The sequence below is a fragment of the Sphaerodactylus townsendi genome, linkage group LG02 (assembly GCF_021028975.2).
Source record: "Sphaerodactylus townsendi isolate TG3544 linkage group LG02, MPM_Stown_v2.3, whole genome shotgun sequence".
Classification (NCBI taxonomy): Eukaryota; Metazoa; Chordata; class Lepidosauria; order Squamata; family Sphaerodactylidae; genus Sphaerodactylus; species Sphaerodactylus townsendi.
The window spans coordinates 171,412,875-171,433,772 of record NC_059426.1 but is presented as its reverse complement, the minus strand read 5'-3'; the positions used below and the strand labels follow the sequence as shown (position 1 = coordinate 171,433,772).

The 20,898-nt window shown below is 49.6% G+C and overlaps 1 protein-coding gene across 1 annotated transcript in view; it reads right to left on the bottom strand.

Annotated features, from left to right (window-relative positions):
- Nucleotides 1–20,422, bottom strand: part of SIX4 (SIX homeobox 4) — a 31,614-nt gene extending 11,192 nt beyond the window's left edge. Inside the window, exon 1 of the mRNA XM_048486607.1 lies at nt 19,442–20,422. Within this exon, the coding sequence (XP_048342564.1) occupies nt 19,442–20,190 (749 nt within the window). The 5' untranslated portion in view covers nt 20,191–20,422. The remainder of the gene's footprint in view (nt 1–19,441) is intronic.
- Nucleotides 20,423–20,898: the final 476 nt, after the last annotated feature.

Below are 20,898 nucleotides of genomic sequence, written 5' to 3'. Positions count from 1 at the left end.
GCGCTTCAGATGTTCGTGGACTACAATTCCCATCAGCCCCTCCTGGCATGGCCAATTGGGGCTAATGGGAATTGTAGTCCATGAATATCTGAAGCGCCAGAGTTGGACACCCCTGTTCTAAAATATCAGTGTTTTCTTTGTGGGGAATAAAACCTCCCCATGCACAGTTTCCAAGGGTAGCCATGCTGTTCTGAAGTAGAAGCACTACTCCTCCTCCTTTGGCCTTCTCCGGGCGCCTGTGTGTGTGTTTTTACACAACCTTTCTTGTTTAATTTGTATTTTTTTATTGTTTTAATTGCTGCTGAATTTTAATGAGTTAGATTTTATGTTATATTGATTTACTGTTCTGGAAACAGTCATGTTGTGAGCTGCCTCGAGCCCTTCAGGGATGAGGTGGCCTATAAATTAATTAATTAATTAAATACATACATACATACATACATACATACTTTTGAGTCAAGTAGCACTTTAAGAAACCAGCAAGGTTTTTGGGTAAAAGCTTTTGGAAGTCAAATCTGCCTTCATATGAAAAAGGGAGTATTGATTCTCAAAAGCGCATAGCCCCAAAATCTCTTAAGGTGCTACTGGACTCGAATCCAGCTCTTCCCTGTATACAGACGACTAACAAGTCCAACACCTACATGTGCGTTCTCTATATGCGTTATCATCCAATTCTGATCAGATCTAAACCCTCTGGACATGGAAACAGACCAGTTCTTCACTTAGAAGACTTATATGCCACTTTACCAAGAATCTGCTCAAAGCAGCAGATGCTCAGTGCACACCTCAAAAAGGACCCTAAGGCCTTTTCCATAGAAGCTGCTTAAAAGTTTCCAGCCTGCTATTGCCTCAATTCTTTCATAGAGTTCCACACACATTTTTTCCCTGTTTGGTTCCAGAAACGTTTCCAACAAACGTTAGTTTTGTTGTTTCTGAAAATGCTTTTATGAAACACCTTCCCCTTAAACAAACGTTTCTGAGCCATCTAAACCTCACAGTGCGATCATACTGAAATGCTTTTTTCCCCACACAAAAAGCCTGGCTGCTATCAACATCCCCATTGGCGCTCGGCCTGCCACTTTTTCTGCCCCTCACAGCTTCCCTCATCTCCTCTTGTTTTTATCATTTCTTGTGTACTCCTTTTTTTTTTCAAATCACAGAAACAGCGATGCTACGAATCATCGCTATAGTGCGTGCATGGAAACAAACAAAAAATGATGGCAGCTAAGAAACCGGTGCAGAAAAACTTCACTGAAAACGATGGGATCGAAAACACCTTTGAAACGGGGTAAGTGAGATGTACAGAAAAGCCTAAAACAGCGCCCGTGTCGATGTGGGACAGAATACATATGGGGTGGCGTTAATGGGCAACATCCTACTCCTCCTTTACATACACTGCTGACACACAGACCCTATACATATAGGGTTATTGTTATCTTTAAGAGAGCAACTGGGTCTCTCCCCCCGCCACCCCACACACAAACCCAAGATAAAATTGGAAGTATTATGAAAGAAGAATGGTCGCAGAGGCCTGGAAAATTGTCTCTCTGTTTCTCCGGCTAAACAAGCGTGGATTTTTACATTATTACCAGATAATGCTAACACCAACCATCTGGAGAAAGGACTGTTTTTCCAGGACCAAATAATAAATCTTCCTTTCGGTTTCTGCAAGGTTTGATGGCTCTGTTTTCTTCCCCTAATTCTTTCCCTGCCTGTTTTTTCCCCCCCAACTCACAAAAATGTAGATGTTTTCAGGCAGCTGACATTACAGCAGCCGCCTGCTTCGTTCGGGGGCATGTTCCCAATTGCTGTTTAAATTGCTGTTTAAAGATTCCAGAGAGTACCATACGCAGAAACAGTCTGTCTTTGTGATTCAGGAACTACTGAACAGTACAGCATATTTTATTCTTCTGCTCATTCTATGCTGAGATTCGGGCTAAGTTCTTAAGCCCGATTCTTGCATGGCGAGCCGACTCCACTGTATCAGATTTGATGTCCTTTTTATTAAATATCCCTTCCACAGATCTGTGTGAGAGGGTGGCTAGTTTCCTGTAGGGTGCTTTAAACCTTCACATAAGTGTTAATTTTAGATATTGTAAAATATATATGTATTTATATAATTTTGTTTTTTATTGTTTTCTATTACTTTTTAATGTTAATGGACTATGTCTTCCTTTAATTATGGATTTTATTCTTATGCCAATAAAGGCGTATGTATGTATGTATGTATGTATGTATGTATGTATGTATGTATGTATGTATGTATGTATGTATGTATGTATGTTTGCTTGTTTAAATAAAACCGGGTTGCACATATAGTGAGATCCCGTGCAAGTTGATCTATGGCTACCAATCTTGATCCTCCTTGATCTGAGATTGCAAATGCCTTAGCAGACCAGGTGCTCGGGAGCAGCAGCAGCAGCAGGCCCTTGCTTTCACATCCTGCATGTGAGCTCCCAAAGGCACCTGGTGGGCCACTGCGAGTAGCAGAGGGCTGGACTAGCTGGACTCTGGCCTGATCCAGCAGGCTAGTTCTTCTGTTCTTAAGGTTACCCCCATCTAAACACACTGAAATTTACAGGCTTAAAATGGCAATCAGTATTGATTATATTGAACTGCTTTCAAATGTTGAAGGCATACCAAATGCTGAAGCTTTACATGGCAAGAAAATATAGGTACTGAATCCTGTTCCTGAAAATATATACTGAGCCTTACATTTTCCCAACAATTTCTTTCTCCATCCCGGCTTGCAGAATTTCCAGGAATTCGGCATCTCTAAGCTGGCCGCAAGATGCCCGGCTCGATAACCAAGGCACTCCTCCGAGCTTGATATTTGGGCGACCACAACTTCTTGTGATCTTTATTAGCAAATTTCTGAACAACACAATCGCATCTGAGTACAGGTTACATTTTTACACCTAGTTGTTTAGGCTACCCAATTAAACTGCTTTTGATGAACAAAACCATTGTCCCTGATTATGCGGATGCTACAGTGTTTATACTAAAACCCATTTTTAAAAAATATCTACAAGGGATGTATAAAGCAGGCATCATATTAGCGGAGCCAGAGGCGTAGCTGGGCCAAACTGTGCCCGGTGTGCAGTGTGTTTTTCCTGCCCCTCATAGCCCCCCCCCCCGGCACCCCCCACCCTCGCCCCCCATTCCCACACTTACCTTCGTTCCTTTTCTTCTTCTAGTACTTTTTCAAGCTGAAAAAAGTGGCCTTTTCACAGTTCAGGCTAAAAAATGCCTGAGGAACTACAGTTCCCCAAGCTGTTTTTGAGCCTGAACTGTAAATAGGCCGCTTTTTTCACCATGAAAAAGTACTAGAAAAAGAAAAGGACCTAGGGTAAATGTGGGAAGGGGACGGGCGCCGCACGGGGGTTGCAACTAAAAGGGGGAGGGGTGATTTTTCACCCCCAGGAGTGCGCCAGGTGTGCAACACCCCCCTTACCCTTTGCTGCTCCGCCACTGAGCGGAGCCGCCCCAGCCCATTTTCTTTCATGGGATGAAGGCCTCTAAAATCAACCCTTGCTAACATAAATTGGATGCTTGCTATTATAAACCTGCTCTGCCTCAGACAGCCCATGCTAGCTCAGTGGCATCAAATCTCAAATGATAAACATGGTCAGCCTTGGGTAGTACTTGGAAGGGAGACCACTAAGGAAGTCCAAGATTGGGCCACTGGGGAAGTCCATTTGCTTTATCTGCATCCTGCCTCTCTCTCCAATAGGGACCCAAGAGCGGCTTACATTATTCTCATCTTCTCCATTTTATCCTCACGTATATATATACCTGTTCAGGATAAAGCGGCAGGTAATGGCAAACCACCTCTGAATGTCTCTTGCCTCGAAAATCCCATGGAGGGTCCCTCAGTCAGCTGAAACTTGACGGCAAAAAACCCCCAAACCATACATCCTAGACACATGATCTGAAAGATTAAAAAATGTACCCTCTGACTCAGATTTTTGTGTGTACTGTCAAAGGTTTCCATGGCCGGAATCAACTGGCTGTTGTGGGTTTTCTGGGTCACGTGGTTGTGGTCTGGTAGTTTTTGCCCATGTCTCTAGCTGTTATCTTTAGAGCACATCACAGTGAGATAGTGGCACAAAGAGAAACACATCTCACAGTGACGCGCCTCTCAAGATGCCAGCCGTAGATGCGGAGGAAACGTTAGGAGCAAAAGCTATCAGTCCATGTCCACACAACCTGGAAAACCCACAACACACATCTTTTTTCCCCTTGTATAATAAAAGAAACGAAGAATTGTTTACTGGGAATGACAGCCTTAACTGGAATGGATCCTGGCAAAAGGAATGAAAATGAAAGTGCAGGCTGGGGAAAACAAAAACAGAATCTTCCTATTTTTCCAATTCTTGTGCTTTTTCCCCCAAACGGTGCAGTCTGCATCCCTGAACTAGCCTGATCCCATCAGATCTCAGCAGCTAAGCAGGGGAAACACTGGCTAGTACTTGGATGGGAGACCTCCTAGGAATAGAAGAAGAGGAGTTTGGATTTATACCCCACCTTTCTCTCCTGTAAGGAGACTCAAGCCCCTTTCCCTTCCTCTACCCACAACAGACACCGCGTGAGGTACGTGCGGCTGGCTGAGAGAGTCTGAAGAGAACTGTGACTAGCCCAAGGTCACTCAGCAGGAATGCAGGAGTGTGGAAACACACCTGGCTCACCAGATAAGCCTCTGCCACTCAGGCGGAGGAGTGGGGAATCAAACCCGGTTCTCCAGATTAGAATCCACTTGCTCTTAACCGTTACATCCCTGAATACCAGGGGCATGTCACGGAGTCAGCCAACAGCAAACCACCTCTGAACGTCTCCAGCCTAGAAAACAATGGCAGTTCGCCTCCGCTCACCTCCTCTTTGCACACGCTTGGGACTAACAGCATTACGAGGAAAGCGAAGTGCAATCCGTCCGTCAACTGCAGACGCTGGCACCGACGCGGTTCGTGGAAGCGATACGCAAAGTTATATTAATTACAGAGAGCGAAACATGCCTCCCAGCTTGTGTTTCCAGCCCGGTCCAAAAAAATGTTTAATGCAACTTTAATCCAAGGAGCGCTATCACCTCAGAGCAACCTGTCTGCCTGCTGCTACTAAGATGCCCTGGGGAGGTGGCACAATAGGGGCCCGGGGCCAGAAAAGAGCCATTTGGCAAGCTGGCAGAGGCAATTAAAGAGTTCTGGGAGGCCTGGCGCATCGATTACTGTAAGCAGAGAACACAACAGACACATCCAGCCGCAACGGATTGGGAAGAACTACAGCCCTGGCCGGGAATCCCAGCTGTTGAAGCTACGCAGAAAGAACGGGCTGTGCTTTGAATTCGTGCATCTTATTAATTTATTCATTTGTTTTAATTGCATCCTGCCTTTCTCTCCAACAGGGACCCGAGAGCGGCTTACGTTGTTGTCGTCTTCTCCGTTTTATCCTCACAGCAACGCCGGGTGGTTTACCTGTTCGGGATAAAGACGACAGGAGATCTGTGCATTCATATTTTCTGGATTCTCTTTGTTCCAGAATGCTGTGCGTGGGTCGTGGCACCTCAGGGACGAAACTAGGTAGGCACTAGGACCCGAACGGAGCATTCTAGAACAAAGAAGGTCCAGGAAATGATGGACGCATTCACAACTTTCCTTTCACCTTTATCCGAAACAGGGTAAAGGTTAGGATGAGAGTGTGTGACTGGCCCCCAATAGTGGAGATTCGAATCTGGGACTCGCAGATCCTAACCCAGTGATGGCGAACCTACGGCACGGGTGCCAGAGGTGGCACTCAGAGCCCTCTCTGTGGGCACGCACAAATAGAATTCATCATGCGGGGGGGGGGGGGGGGAATTGCCCCCCCCCCACATCTAGGCTGACCTCGGCCGCTGGGCTTGATTATTAGCATTAGACCTAAGACCTAGGTTTGGGGAAGCAGCGTAGGTAACCCTGTTAAGCGCTGTTAAACCCCACTGATTTTCATGCGAACAACTAAACCGCGATCCTTTACCTGGGAGTAAGCTCAGTTGCTGGCAATGGGGCTTGCTTCTGAGTAAACCCTCCTAGGGTCGTGATTCACCCGTTGGAAGAGTTGCATGGTTGCTTCAAAGCAAAGCCACCGACTACCACCAAGCTTACTCTTGAGTAATGCACGCCTCGGAGCCAACCACTTTTTCCAAACTAGGTAGGCACTAGGACCCGAACGGAGCATTCTAGAACAAAGAAGGTCCGGGAAATGATGGATGCATTCACAAATTTCCTTTCACCTTTATCCGTTCGCCATCACTGTCCTAGCCTGACACTTTAACCACTACAGTGTCCATGTTTACTGTGTGTAAAGTGCTGTCGAGTCACAACTGACTTCTGGCAATCCAGGAACACACTTTCAAGGCAAGTGAGAAGACGAAAAGTTTGGATTTTATACCCGGCTTTCCTCTCCTGTACAGAGACTCAAGATGGCTTACAAAATCCTTTCCCTTTCTCACCCCACAACAGACACCTTGTGGGGTCGGAGGGTCTGAGAGAGTTCTCAGAGAATTGTGATGAGCCCAAAATCTCCCAGAAGGCTCCACGTATAGGAGCGGGAAAACAAATCCGGTTCACCAGGTAACAGTCCACCATGCTGGCTGTTTGCTGTTGCCTTCCTCTACAGAGCCTTTCTTGGTGGCCTCCCTTCCAAATACTGACTCTGCTTAGCTTCAAAGATCTGGTGAGATCGGGTTATACCAAGCCACCTTCCCCCCTTTTCTGAATTTACAGCTACCCTGTTTCTCCGAAAATAAGACATCCCCTGAGAATAAGACCTAAGAACATAAGAACAAGCCAGCTGGATCAGACCAGAGTCCATCTAGTCCAGCTCTCTGCTACTCGCAGTGGCCCACCAGGTGTCTTTGGGAGCTCACATGCAGGATGTGAAAGCAATGGCCTTCTGCGGCTGTTGCTCCCGATCACCTGGTCTGTTAAGGCATTTGCAATCTCAGATCAAAGAGGATCAAGATTGGTAGCCATAAATCGACTTCTCCTCCATAAATCTGTCCAAGCCCCTTTTAAAGCTATCCAGGTTAGTGGCCATCACCAACGTAGTAGAGGTCTTGCTGAAGTGCTACATATTAAACATCCCCCGAAAGTAAGACGTAGCAAAGTTTTTGTTTGGAAGCATGCCCGTCGAACAGAATTCCAGAGCATGCAGCTGTGGTGCAGAAAAGTAAGACATTTCCTGAAAATAAGACATAGCGCATCTTTGGGAGCAAAAATTAATATAAGACACTGTCTTATTTTTGGAAAAACACGGTAGCTGCTAAAAGCAGATTCTCCAAAGACTACTACACAACATTTTAAAAGTCCAACTAATTCCTGGTTTTCGGGGGGGGGGGGGGGGGGGTAATTTAATAGGCCGCCCCTCCGCTTCCAGGCTCAGGATGCCTTATGACAAAGTTATAAAAACATATACGTAAAAACATCCCAAAAAATTTAAAACATCCCAACAATGATAGATCAATTCAGCTTTTGGATTAATAGTTGAATTGATCTAACATCGTTGGAATGTTTTAATGTTGGAATGTTCCTATAGGGGTGTCAGTTGGTACACGCATGTCCCGTTAATGGGAAAAAACAAGGGACAAGGGGAAGAAGGGGGAATGTCAGGGGGATTGCATCTAGCGATTGAGGTGCATTCCTAACCCAATGTAACTGCTACAAGATATACGCAACTACCTCCCTTCAAGATATATGTAACCAGCCTGATATATGTTATCGCTGCTATTCTGGGACATTCTTTTCTTGATCTTTGCTTTATGGCTTCACATGCACTGTAGATAACTAGGCTTTCCCCTGACATTTTAGTCTCACGGAAAACAGGGTTGTTTCCGCTGTCCCGTTGGGGTAGGATGCCAGGTGGCTTTATTTCTGTCTATCGCCGACCTTAGGGCGCCTCAGCTCCAAACTAACTCTTTCTCACATTCCTTGGGAAACAGGGAGAGGGAATTAACGTCGGAATAAAATGAGTGGCAAAAGCTGGGTGCTTCGATGGCTTTGTCCAGCTGGGTGCTTCGATGCCTATCAATAAACGCTGCTGATCAACACTACAGAGTCTATTAGCTGCTTCGAGGTTCGAGACCCAACAGGGAGAGGGGAGCCTGGATGCTACCAGGGTTGCCTGCATCGTAACCCTGGTGGAACAGCTCTGTCTTCCGGGCCCTGCAGAACTGCATAAGATCCCGCAGGGTTGCAGTCTCAGTAGAATCATAGAGTTGGAAGAGACCACAAGGGCCATCAAGTCCAAACCCCTGCAATGCAGAAACACACAAGTGTTCTACCCTTGACCCTGCTTGTCCAATCGCTGCTTAAAGCCTGCCGATAAAGGGCGTTCACTTTCTCCCACCTGATTCCACTGTTGCACAATTCTTAGTGTAACCCCCCCCACATCTAGTGGGAACCTTTCTGCCCCAATTTAAACCCATTATTGCATGAGTCTTGTTTTCTTTTCTTATCTTCCCAATCACCACGGGAACTAGGTGTGGCCAAGGGACTACGATCGTCCCAAGCGAGTTTCCACAGTCCAGTGGGGATTTGAACCCGGTTCTCCCAGATCCTAGTCCGATGCTTCAACCACTACACCACACTGCCTCTGTCGAATTCAAAGCAGCGGACAAGATTTCGCCTCCAGGCACTGACCAGACAAGAAAGACATGTAAACATTATTTACAAAGAGAGAGACTGACAGTGTTGCCTAGTGGTTAGTGTCAAGACTAGGATCTGGGTCACCCAGGCTTGAATCCCTGTTCGGGCATGGAGGCTTGCTGGGTGACCAGCCACATGTTCTCAGCCTAACCTACCTCGCTAGGGTGTTGTGAAGATAACATGGAAGAAAGAAGAACGATGTTCGCTGGGCAGAAAGGTAGGGTATAAATGAAGGATATAAATAAATAAGCTACGTCTTGCATTTGCGTTTGCAATTAAGGCAGAGGCCAGCCAGTTATGCACCTGAGAACAGTTCAATTAAGTAAGAGCCTGTATGGTCTTAAGGCTCACGACATCTGGGAAGCGCGGGTTCAAATCACGACTTTGCCAGTTGACCTTTAGGTCTAAAGGAGAGCCAGGGTTGTGTAGTGGTTAAGAGCAGGTGGATTCTAATCTGGAGAACTGGGTTTGATTTCCCACTCCTCCCCTGAGTAGCAGAGGCTTATCTGGTGAACCAGGTGTGTTTCCGTACTCCTACATTCCTGCTGGGTGACCTTGGGCTAGTCATAGTTCTTTGGAACTCTCTCAGCTTCGCCTACCTCACAAGGTGTTTGTTTGGGTAGAGGAAGGGAAAGGAGCTTGTAAGCTACCTTGAGTCTCCTTACAGGAGAAAAGTGGGGTATAAATCCAAACTCTTTTTTAGCCAAGTTGCACCCCCTTTCTCTCTCACTCAGCCGAACCTACCCACGGAGCGGTTGTGGTACAGATACAACAGAAGAGAGAAAAATTATACTGCGAGCCACTTTGGATTTCCCATTGGGGAGAAAGTGAGATATGTATTTTCAAAGTACTTCCAATATTGATCTCCACAGAAAGGGATTTAAATACCTGCAGAACTCTCCCGTTGGGATCAACGGGACTCGGCAGCACGTAGCTTTTTACGGAGTACATTAATACCAAAAGATTTCCCACAACCATGGGGGGGGGGGGGGGGGCTTGCCTGTTTCCCTGTTGGGGACGATTTGGACATTTTGACTTTGACAAGACAGACTGTTTGGCTGCCTTCATCCCTTGCACCAGCAAAGAAGTCAAAAGCTAAGACCGAAGCACCCACAGATGTGTTTTATTGCCCACCTGCCACACGAAGTCCCCAAATTATTTTACAGAGAAAACCCCATCTTAATATCAACACTATGGTTTGCAGAAATGTGTCGTTGGCTTCGTCCAATGGGACTTTTAAAAAACGCCGTTCTTGCATTTCAGGCCCCTGATGAAGCTCGGAAGAATGGGGAGGGAGAGCGTTAGGAAGAGTTTAAGAGGAGCAGCAGTGGCGTAGTGGTTAAGAGCAGATGCATTCTGATCTGGAGGAACCGGGTTTGATTCCCCGCTGTGCCGCCTGAGCTGTGGAGGCTTATCTGGGGAATTCAGATTAGCCTGTGCACTCCCACACACGCCAGCTGGGTGACCTTGGGCTAGTCACAGTTCTTCTGAGCTCTCTCAGCCCCACCTACCTCACAGGGTGTTTGTTGTGAGGGGGGAAGGGCAAGGAGATTGTCAGCTCCTTTGAGTCTCCTTACAGGAGAGAAAGGGGGGATATAAATCCAAACTCTTCTTCTTCTTAAGAAGACTCGAGAGTCCCATCAGGCGTCCACATGACTGTGGTACTCAAACGGGAAGGAGCTGATGGAACACTTCATTTTTGACCAGAGCCCACTGCAAGAAGAAGAGGAGTAGTAGTAGTTTGGGTTTAGACCCCACTTTTCTTGAGTAAGGAGACTCAAGATGGCTTATAAGCGCCTTTCCCTTCCTCTCCCCACAACAGACACCTTGGGAGGCAGGTGGGGCTGAGATAATTCTGAGAGGACTGTGACTGGCCCGAGGTCACCCAGCAGGAATGTAGGAGTGCGGAAACACATCTGGTTCACCAGGTAAGCCTCTGCCACTCAGGTGGAGTGGGGAATCAAACCCACTTGCCGAGATTAGAACCCATCTGCTCTTAACCAGTACACCACACTGGCTCTCAGGATCATCTTTCCCCTTCCACAGGAATCATCAAGAGATGGTTAAACACACACAAGCCCTTTTCTTTGGGGGCTGGAAGAATAAAAGGCTCCATTTTTGAACGAAGCATACTACTCCGTTAAAGAAGGAAGCAAATGGCGGCGGCAGGTCCTGCTGCCAAGAGCAGCAGTGGCGTAGTGGCTAAGAGCAGTGGCTAAGAGCAGGTGCACTCTGATCTGGAGGAACCGGGTTTGATTCCCAGCTCTGCCGCTTGAGCTGTGGAGGCTTATCTGGGGAATTCAGATTAGCCTGTACACTCCCACACACGCCAGCTGGGTGACCTTGGGCTAGTCACAGCTTCTCGGAGCTCTCTCAGCCCCACCTACCTCACAGGATGTTTGTTGTGAGGGGGGAAGGGCAAGGAGATTGTAAGCCCCTTTGAGTCTCCTACAGGAGAGAAAGGGGGGATATAAATCCAAACTCCTCCTCCTCCAAGAGGGCCGACCACATTTGCAAATTCTCTGCAACTGATCTGGCTTCAGACAGGGCTGGAAAATCCCTCAAGGCCCACTTGCCAAATGTCCCAAGCAATATGCCATGCTTAGAAGCCCCTGATACAGCAAGGGCTAAAGGGGAGGGCGCTAAGACTGAATGGCGGCACCTCAGGCCAGTCGTGGGTCAGCAGCTGCAGCCACGATACTTGGCTTCCTCGGGAAGGCAAACCCACCTCATCTGCACTGCCCAGTTTTCTTTCAGACCAGTATTTGAATTAAAAACTGGAAGAATATGTTCACTCTTGTCTCCGGCAATAGAGTTTAGCTTCAAAGCAAGCCATGGCCCCATCGCTGAGGGAATCCATGCCATGTGTCCCTGCAAGAGTCACTGATCCAGGCCTGCCTCCTAACTGTGCAGGAACTCATGCAGAGGCAGAACTGGCAGCCCTGTCCAGGGACGGTTAAATTTTTCTGATTCTCTGCAGAGCAACGGATGCAAAAATTAAAATCACACCTAATGCATTTTTTTAAAAAATCATGCTGTTCCCAAAGGTGCTCAGAGAAGCGTCCGTGCTTCTCCTCACAACAAGCCTATAGGGTAGGTAATAAAGAAAGCGTGAAACTGGTTTCAAGATGAAGCAGGGATATGAACCTGCGTCTCCCAAATGGCTGCACTAGCCACTATGCCACACTCCGATGCAGAGATGTGGCAGAATAACTCCCTCTTCCCAAGCAGATACCGATTGCAGTCACAGCGGTGACTCCCGCAGAGACACGACAGGCACGCAGAGGGCACTTGACAGTGCCATCCTGAGAAAACTTTCCTGGGAGTTTGCCCCACTGAAAAGACCCAGGAAAAATTCTGCATAGACCTACGTAGGATTGCTCTGTTAAGATGCTTGCGAATCTTTAGTTAGCTTTTCCCCTTACCACACTCTGGCAAATGCTTCAAATCATTTCATGAGGTAGTCCTACTAACTCCATGTACTTTAAGCACCCCCAGGAGCTACCATGCACCCAACTAAGGTCTTTTAAAACCTTCGAACAGGAAATGGAAGGAAAACGTACGAAGAATGTACACCTTTCAGCAGGGGTGGCCAACCTATGGCGCTCCAGAAGTTCATGGACCACAATTCCCATCGGCCCCTGCCAGAATGGCCAATTGGCCAGCCCACCTTACAGCGACCAGCAGGCAAATCTCATATTGGATCCCCCCACCGCCAATTAGGAAGCCAGAAACAGAAGTTCCATCTTGTTCCTCCCATGTGCACGAGCAGAACTTTTTTGGGGGGTGGGAAGTTTTCAAACATGCAAATTGAACTCCATGTGCAACCAGAAACCCCACATTCTAGGACAGTGATGGCGAACCTATGGCACGGGTGCCAGAGGTGGCACTCAGAGCCTTCTCTGTGGGCGCGCACAGAGTTCATCATGTGTGGGGGAAATCGCCCCCCCCCCCATCTAGGCTGGCCTAGGCCGCTGGGCTCGATTATTAGCATTAAACCTAAGACCTAGTTTTGGGGAAGCAGCGTAGGTAACCCTGTTAAGCACTGCTAAACCCCACTGATTTTCATACAAAGAACTTAAACACGATCCTTTACCTGGGAGCAAGCTCAGTTGCTGGCAATGGGGTTTGCTTCTGAGCAAACCCTCCTAGGGTCGTGATTCACCCGTTGGAAGAGTTGCACGGTTGCTTCAAAGCCAACAACTACCACCAAGCTTACTCCCGAGTAACACATGCCTCAGAGCCAACCATTTTTCCAAAACTAAAACCTCAGTATTCAGGTTAAATTGCCGTGTTGGCACTTTGCGATAAATAAGTGGATTTTGGGTTGCAGTTTGGGCACTCGGTCTCAAAAAGGTTCGCCACCACTGTTCTAGGGACCCCTTAATATATCTCTTCGGCTTGAATGCACACCCTGGAGATAGAACCACTCAAAAACCTACTTCTGGATCCACAAAACTGCTAGAGCGGAGCAGAGTTAGATGGGGACAGCTTCGGTTTGGAGAAGGAGTTAATTCTGCAGAATTAGGTTGTTAGCAGAGTGATGCTTACGTGCTGGGGAAAGAAAGCGGAGGAAAAAAAATAGCAAACAAACGGAACAGGACGGACCAGGTTAAGGGGCAGAAAAAACCCAGGGGGAGCGAGCAAAACACTTGCAAATTGGGACTGGCAGCAGGAGGGACTAGTTTTCAACACCTCCAGAGAAGAACTTCAAACAAGACAGTTTGCAAACACAACACACGTTTTTATGGCATGTAGACGTGTAGGGTAGCCACTGATGTGTGGTTACCTGTGGACTTAAAATGGGACCTGCAGTTCACCAGCATGTATTGTTTGTAATGCCAGTGTTCAGTTCTGGAAAGTAAGGTTCCAAAGGAGAGGTTTCCTCTGGGCATGCACAGACAGGCTCTTCCTTGCCCCTGAATCTCCATAGTCCTATTCCAGGGCCGGCCAACCTATGGCGCTCCAGAAGTTCATGGACTACAATTCCCAACCTATGGCGCTCCAGAAGTTCATGGACTACAATTCCCAACCTATGGCGCTCCAGAAGTTCATGGACTACAATTCCCAACCTATGGCGCTCCAGAAGTTCATGGACTACAATTCCCAACCTATGGCGCTCCAGAAGTTCATGGACTACAATTCCCAACCCATGGCGCTCCAGAAGTTCATGGACTACAATTCCATGAACCTCTGGAGCTCCATAGGTTGGCCACCTATTCCATACAACTGTGATGAGCTGTCTGTGAACCTCATTGGCTTTCTGGCTTACAGCCTGCCAGATCCAGAGATTTTATTTCTGTCGCTGGACGGTCCAAAGTACCTCCGTTAAGTGTCGAGGCGGGGCAGCAACAACCTCTACTGAGAGACCCCAGAATTGGGTATTCAGGTATACTGCTTTTGTACATGGAGATCCTACACAGGTATTGCTGATTCTAATACTCTGACTGACATACCTGTTCCAATCACAACCAAATAAAGCTGCGGCATCTACATACTCGGGGGATTCCGAGCATGCAGAGAATTACGACTTTGTGAATTAACCAAAAGGAAGAGAAACCCCCAAAGTTTTGCCTGATGAAGACCGAATACGTCCTCAGAGGTGCAAAAAACCCCGAAAGGAGTAACCCTTTCCTCCATTCCGGCGATTCCCTGCAGACTGGTCCCAAAATACAATCATATAATTTATCGGATCCTTCTAAAAGCAGTCTAATAGACCTCTATCACATCTTGCAGTGGTGACATTCACAAGTCATCTATCAAATCAAAATATAGCTTTTTGCCGCCTTGAACCTAATGCTGATCCCCTTCCCGTGGACAACTTTTAAAATTCTGTCATGAGCAGAGAGAAAAAAAAAATCCTACTCAAATAATTCCTAACCGGCCACCATTCCTCCACCCACCCTGTTTTCTCCCTAGAACTGAATGGCCCCAAATACTTTCAGCAGTCCTGAGCGGCAGATTTCTCCAGATCTCATACCAACAAAGAACGTGTCCCTGCTCACAAAAAGCCATCGAAACAATCGAGCACATCCTCCTAGATTGCGAACTATATGCTTCATCTAGAGGACAATATATAGACCCATATACTGAGAACTATGCCTACTCATCAGACAAGGTCAGATCTTTCTATCTGCTTTGTGATCAGTCTCCTCAGAGATCCCTAGACGTTGCCAAATTCCTGGCGCTGGCACAACAGATTCGCCACAGTTTTTAGCTTATTTATTTATTTATTTATTTATTTATTTATTGTTTTAACTGCTGGAAATGTCTGAACCTACTTATTTTAACCTGATTCTCCTCAACCTCTCTGTTATATTTTAAACTCATGCCAATAAAAAGGTTGATGATGATGATACTTTCCCTTCCTTCTCTGGACACACATGAAAAACATTTGAGCATCTCCAGTTCTAGATGAAAGCAACCTCTAGGGCTGAGTTGGAGCCGGAAGCAGACACCGACAGAAAGGTCTTGAACATGGCACATGGCGGCGGCACATCAAACAATGCGCCGGCAGTAATGGGACACCGAGGTCAGAAAGCAGTTCCAAATGGAGCCGGCCGCTCTCAGACACAACAGCCTCCTAAAGACTATTGCAACGGCTGAATTTACCACTGGAGTGAGAACAGGGCCAAAATGTGTCAGATGCTTTCTAATCCTGGTTCCTCCCAAGGAGAAACCATTGCTCCTGGCGAAATGAAAGAAAATGCACCCCAAGTTATGGCAGCTGTCGGCAGCGCAGGAGATAAAACCTGGTGTTGGTGGCGGGGTCACACATTCTTGCAAACAAACGGCGGGATTTGGTTGTTTATTCTTTGGATGGTTATTATCTGTATGGCACTTCTGCTCCAGCAAAGAACCTTTTTACAGCCTTTATCTGGCACATCTGAGCCACAAAACCATTACTGCTAGAAAGAATCCCGGAGGGAATTAATGAAGAGGATTAAGGAGTTTGGGAGACAAACCCTAGAAGAAAAGGAAATGTGTTCTTAGGAGAATTAATGTAAACACTCATTAACATTAAGGCTTCTCGAAAAGAAGGGGGGACCCGCATTCCAGGTGGTTTCGTAACCCCACCAGAGAGGTTGCTACCAGTTGAAGGCAAGCTACTCCGAGGAGCAAAACACGCCAAAGAGAAAGCAAAGACGTTGCAGTTGACATGGGGGTATGAAGAGAAAGCTTAACGCTCCTCTCTCCACTTATGATATGTTATTACAAGCACATACAAGAAAATAGCGTATTTCAGGAGAGTGCAGGAACTTGATTATATCTCGTAAAATTCGGTACAGTTTAGAGAATCGTTCTCAGGCTTATGAAACGTGGTGGGGACAAGTGGATGCCTTTGGCCTGGTACACAAGGCAACTTCGTTGTTTACTTGGCAACGAGGAGAAGCGAGAAGTAGCCGGAGGTATAGGTGCTCCTGAGTCACCTGCCTTCGGACAATGTATTTATGGCTTCCCAGTGTGGAACTGAGCATGTGCAGAAAGCCTGCCAGAGCTTTTCTCAGAAGCAGAAAGAAAGGGGGGGGGAGGTGGCTCTGAGCGACTTTGATTATGACTTCCTGCTACATCAATCACATCTGAGCCAGCGGACGGGACAAGACCGGTTTTATAGCAGGCACAATGCAGAATGTTAAGAAGCGTAACCTACGAAGCGGCCCACGGAGAGAGATCAAGGGTGAAATAGTTCGGTTTTGTTGACATTTGTTCCCGAGCTGGGACAGAGAGGAAATAAATACCACTTCCTGTTCCCCCCGGCCCAGGTAAAGACTCAGGGATTTAGCAACGGATTTTAACCAGAGTTGCAGTCAGTGGCTTTGAGAGTTTACGCCTTTCGCGGTTTGTGCCACTGGCAAAAAAAATGAATTCAATTAAGAAAGACAAGAAAAAAATCTCGCCCTGCAGAGCCAAACCTTGCCCCCGCACCCCCATAACACCCTGGATGGATTTTGCTGACTGATCTGCCCAGTTTTACCCTCCCCCCATCTGTGGCTTTGATCTATGTGCGGCGCCAAGGACAGAAAGGGGCCGGCTCAGCACAACTGTGTCCTTCCCTTCAAGGAGGGCCTTTTGGGGTTTGCTTTAAAAGAAACACAGGGGGGGGGGGGGGAGAAACACACTTTACTTGCCTGGAGCCCCCTCTGCAAAGGAAGCAAGAGGGCAGTGGGCGGGGAAAGCCAGGAGACTGGAATGTGCTTTGTGAAGGGAGGGAGGTGGGCTCACCTGGCCCCCTTCAAGCCCCCCCCCCAAGCGGCTTCCCTCGTCCGCCCCCCCTCCCCTAACTGGCTCAGCAACACCTGGGCCCATCCAGCAGACTACAGCCAGACAGGGCAAATGCTTTGCTGATTTTCCAGACTGGTTTCTGCAGCCTTTGGAACGGAGCTCTGTGTTTATTTAAACATTGCTAAGAACCAGAGAAGGGGGGCAAGAGAGAAAGCTGAAGAAGGGGGAGCAGGTGAAGATAAAGGTGGTGGATGGGAAGCAGGAAGAGCGGGGAGGTTACAGGGGCTGCCAGGGAAGATAAATTAGCGGTGTGTGTGGGGGGGGGGATGAGATCTACACCCTCCCACCCTGTAAGTCTTTGCATCCATTGTTTCTTCTAATATGTGTTCCCTACAGAGTGGGGCTAGTAAGATCTAGAGATCTTCAGAAATGCACACAATGCTTCTTCCAACGAGAGATTCAGGCTAAAAGGAGATCTGTTCTGGGATCCTTTTGGGCCAGGAGCAGGCCACATAGGATTGCGCACTCATGACCAGGCCGTTCCTCAAAAACCGATCTCAGTCAGGACAGAATCAAGTTTCACAACAAGAGAAGCGAGGAATCGTGTGTGTGCGTGGGGGGAGGTTACCCTCCAGCCGAGCCATGCGCTCATGTTTCCTTCTCTTTTTTCCCTCGGTGACATAAAACCCAGGCAAATGATTAACGCTGTCAAATAAAACCAGAGAGGAAAAAGTCTTCTCGGCCTTCGATAAGTTGAGAAGTGCGGAGAACCATGACGTTTGTTCACGGGTTTTTGAAAAAGTGCCAGAGAGGAATGCCGAGGGGGCCTAGAAGCGCTTAAGGAGAGAACAAAGTTGTTTTAAAACATTATTTTCTGCCACTGTGCAGGGAGGGATTTCTGGAGAACCGGGAAACAGTGGTTTTTTTAATTCCTGGTTCCATAAAAGCACAAAAAAGGAATCGAAAGCTGGCATCTGATGGGGGAAAGAGACTCTTGGGTCTTTTCACAAAAAGAAAAGGACAGAAGAGACCGAAGTTTGACGGCTGCTGCTATAAGTGTCCCCTCACAAAACCCAGGAAAATGGGAATTTACATCATGGGGCTGGAAGGGAAGAAAACCCACAATCAGAAGCCTGAGCCCGGGAAGAATGAAACCAAGAAGAGTTTTTGTGGGTTTTTCAAGGGAGAAAAAACTGGATGGTGATGGAAGTGACTGATTGGAGGGGGGAGGGTTGGATTTGGGAAAAGGCCCCGTGGGCCAGAGGGAAAGAGGGGGTGGAAAATGTGCCTGGGGGTGGTGAGTAATTGGGGGGGGGGGGAGAATGTGCCTGAGAGCGAAGCCAGCAGACTCTGGGTGGTTGTTGCTGCTGGAAACCCTTCCCCGCACACTCGGCAGGCGAGCCAAGGAGTGGGTGTGTTTAAAGGGAGTGTGGGGGTGGCGGTGGCAGAAAAAGGCCAGGGCTGAAGGTAAACGCCATGTTTGTCCAGAGAGAAAGCCCAGGAAAGGGGGCGGGAGGAAGCCAGGCCGAGGAAGGGGAGAAGAGAAAAGAAACAGGGAAGGTGTGAGGGGACGTGGAGGCGGAGAAGGAAAACAAAAACCAGAGAGCGGAGCAGGAACGGGTGGACGGCTGGGCTGTGGAGAAAGGGAGCCGGCTGGAAGTTTGTGCAGGGAAGCCCTGGGTTCAAATGCCGCCCCTGTCGTTCCAACAAGCCGAGTATTCCATTGTGCTCTGAACTTCCTGACATCAAAAAGTAATCTAAACCATTATTTTCCCCACAAGCTGAAAGGGGGGGGGGGGGAGACACCAAGAGTCCAATCCTAAGGAGAGTGACTCCAGTTGATGCCTGGTGGCACGAATGGACCAGGGCTGGAGTAACTGGCCTTAAGGACAGCCCTGTAAGGGTCCTACTTCACAGGGCTGTCGCCAAAGATACAGTGCTTCAAAGAACCAGAGGAATCCATATTTTGAAGGAGTGCAAACAAACCAAGGGGGAGGGCAGAGGACAGGCCAGGAGAAAGAAAGCTGGGAGAAAAACCATTGGGGGGGGGGAGAGGAAAGGGGGAGGAATAAGGCTGACCAGGAAGTAAAGAAACAAAATAAGGCATGAATGGGGGGGAGGAGGAGGAGGAGGGGGGGCAGGGGCAACAGGTCAAAAAGGGAAAGGAGGAATGGCGGGGAAGTTGAAGAAAGTGGAAAAGAAGGGGAAATGTGAGATATAAATGTAGTTAATAATAATAATAATAATAATAATAATAATAATAATAATAATAATAATAATAAGGATGGAGCTTAGGCAATTGGAGAATGGGGTGTGTGAAAGGGGAATTGGGGGGTGAGGGGTGAATTGGGTAATAGGCTGGGGGGCACTGGGGAATAGGCTGGGGGGAAACGACTGGAGGATGGGGAGGGAGGTAAACCAGACAAAAGCGGGGTGGAGCTTCCTCCGCCTCCACAGCCCTCGGCCCCTTTCCCTTCCCCCCCCCCCGCCCAGCAAGCGGCCCCTGAGCATGAGCAGAGTGCGGCCCCGGCGGGCTCTCTCACCTCCTGGCGGCGTGGGGCTCGGCGGGGTTGCGGTCGCGCTGGCGCCGGTTCTTGAACCAGTTGCTGACCTGGGTGAGGGAGAGGCCGGTGTCGCGGGCCAGGCGGCGCTTGTCGGCGGGCGAGGGGTAGCGGGTGCGGCGGTAGAGCTCCTTGAGGGCGTTGCGGGAGCGCTCCTTGAAGCAGTAGACCGTCTCCTCGCCGTCCCAGATGGTGCGCGGCAGCGGGAACTTGCGCCGCAGCCGGTACTTGTCGACGGCGCCGAGGGGGCGGCCGCGCAGCTTCTCGGCCTCGCGGTAGCGCGCCTGGTACCAGAGGCCCTGCAGCAGCGCGTGGCTGGCGGCGCCGAAGCTGTGGCCCTCCAGGATGCCGTAGAGCTCGGCGTACAGGCCCCGGTGGAAGGCCACCAGCGCCCGCGCCCGCAGCAGGCTCTCCCCGCCGCGCAGCAGCTCGCCCGGCGGCAGCGACCACAGGAAGCGGGAGAGGCGGTCCAGGTGGCCGCCCTGCTGCAGCGCCTCGCACACGCACGACACCTGCTCCGGGGACAGCCACAGCCGCACCCCCGGCGGCGCCGCCCCGGACCCCGACGGCGGAGGAGACCCCGGCGCCCCCGGCGCCAGCAGGGGGACCCTCCGCGCCGCCCCGTCGCCCTCCTCCGGCTGCTCCTCCACCGCCGCCTCCTCGTGCGCCCCGCCGGAGCGCATTTCCAGCGCGCCCTCCGGCTGAAGCGCCCCCGGGACGGCCGCAGACATCCCCCCCCCCACGCCCGGCCCGGGAGGAGGAGGAGGAGGAGGAGGGGGGCAGCCTCGCCGCCCCCTCCTCTCCGCGCCCCCCCGGCCAACCAGCCCCCCGCCTGCCTCCGGTCCCGTCCCGCTGCTCGCTCCTCCCTCCGCCCGATCGGGTTTCCTCTCCGCCGGGCACCCACTCGGGGCCGAACCCGGCGCGGCTCCTCCGGCCGCCCCCCGCCGCGCTCCCTGCCCGGCCTCTCCGGCGGCTCCGAATGGCCGCGGCGCTCATTGGCCGGCTGGCGCTCCGGGGCGGGGCGGCGGCGGTTGCCAGGGGGACCGTCAATCAAACCCCTCCCCTCCCTCTCCCGGACGGGATAGCCCCGCCTCCCTCGGGCTCCACGTGGAACAGCCCTACCTGGAATGCGGCGCGGCGATTCCTCCTGCTCGGCTGCTGGAGGACGCGGCGACATGGGGGCGGGGGGGGGGATATCGGAAAGTTTCTTCCTGCTGGATCTCCTCCGGCGTCGCCGCGCTTTTTTTGAAACAGGCTCGCCGACGCTGGTGGTAATCCAGCAGAAAGAAACTTTCCGATAGTCCCCCCCCCCCCCAATCCAGTCGGCGTGGACTTTTTTCTCCCCAGTTTGCGCGCTTTTTTTGCGCCAATCCTCAGAGAAATCTCAGCGTCGTGGATGCGGAAAAGAAGCAACCCGCACAAAATCGCAGTAGGGTGAA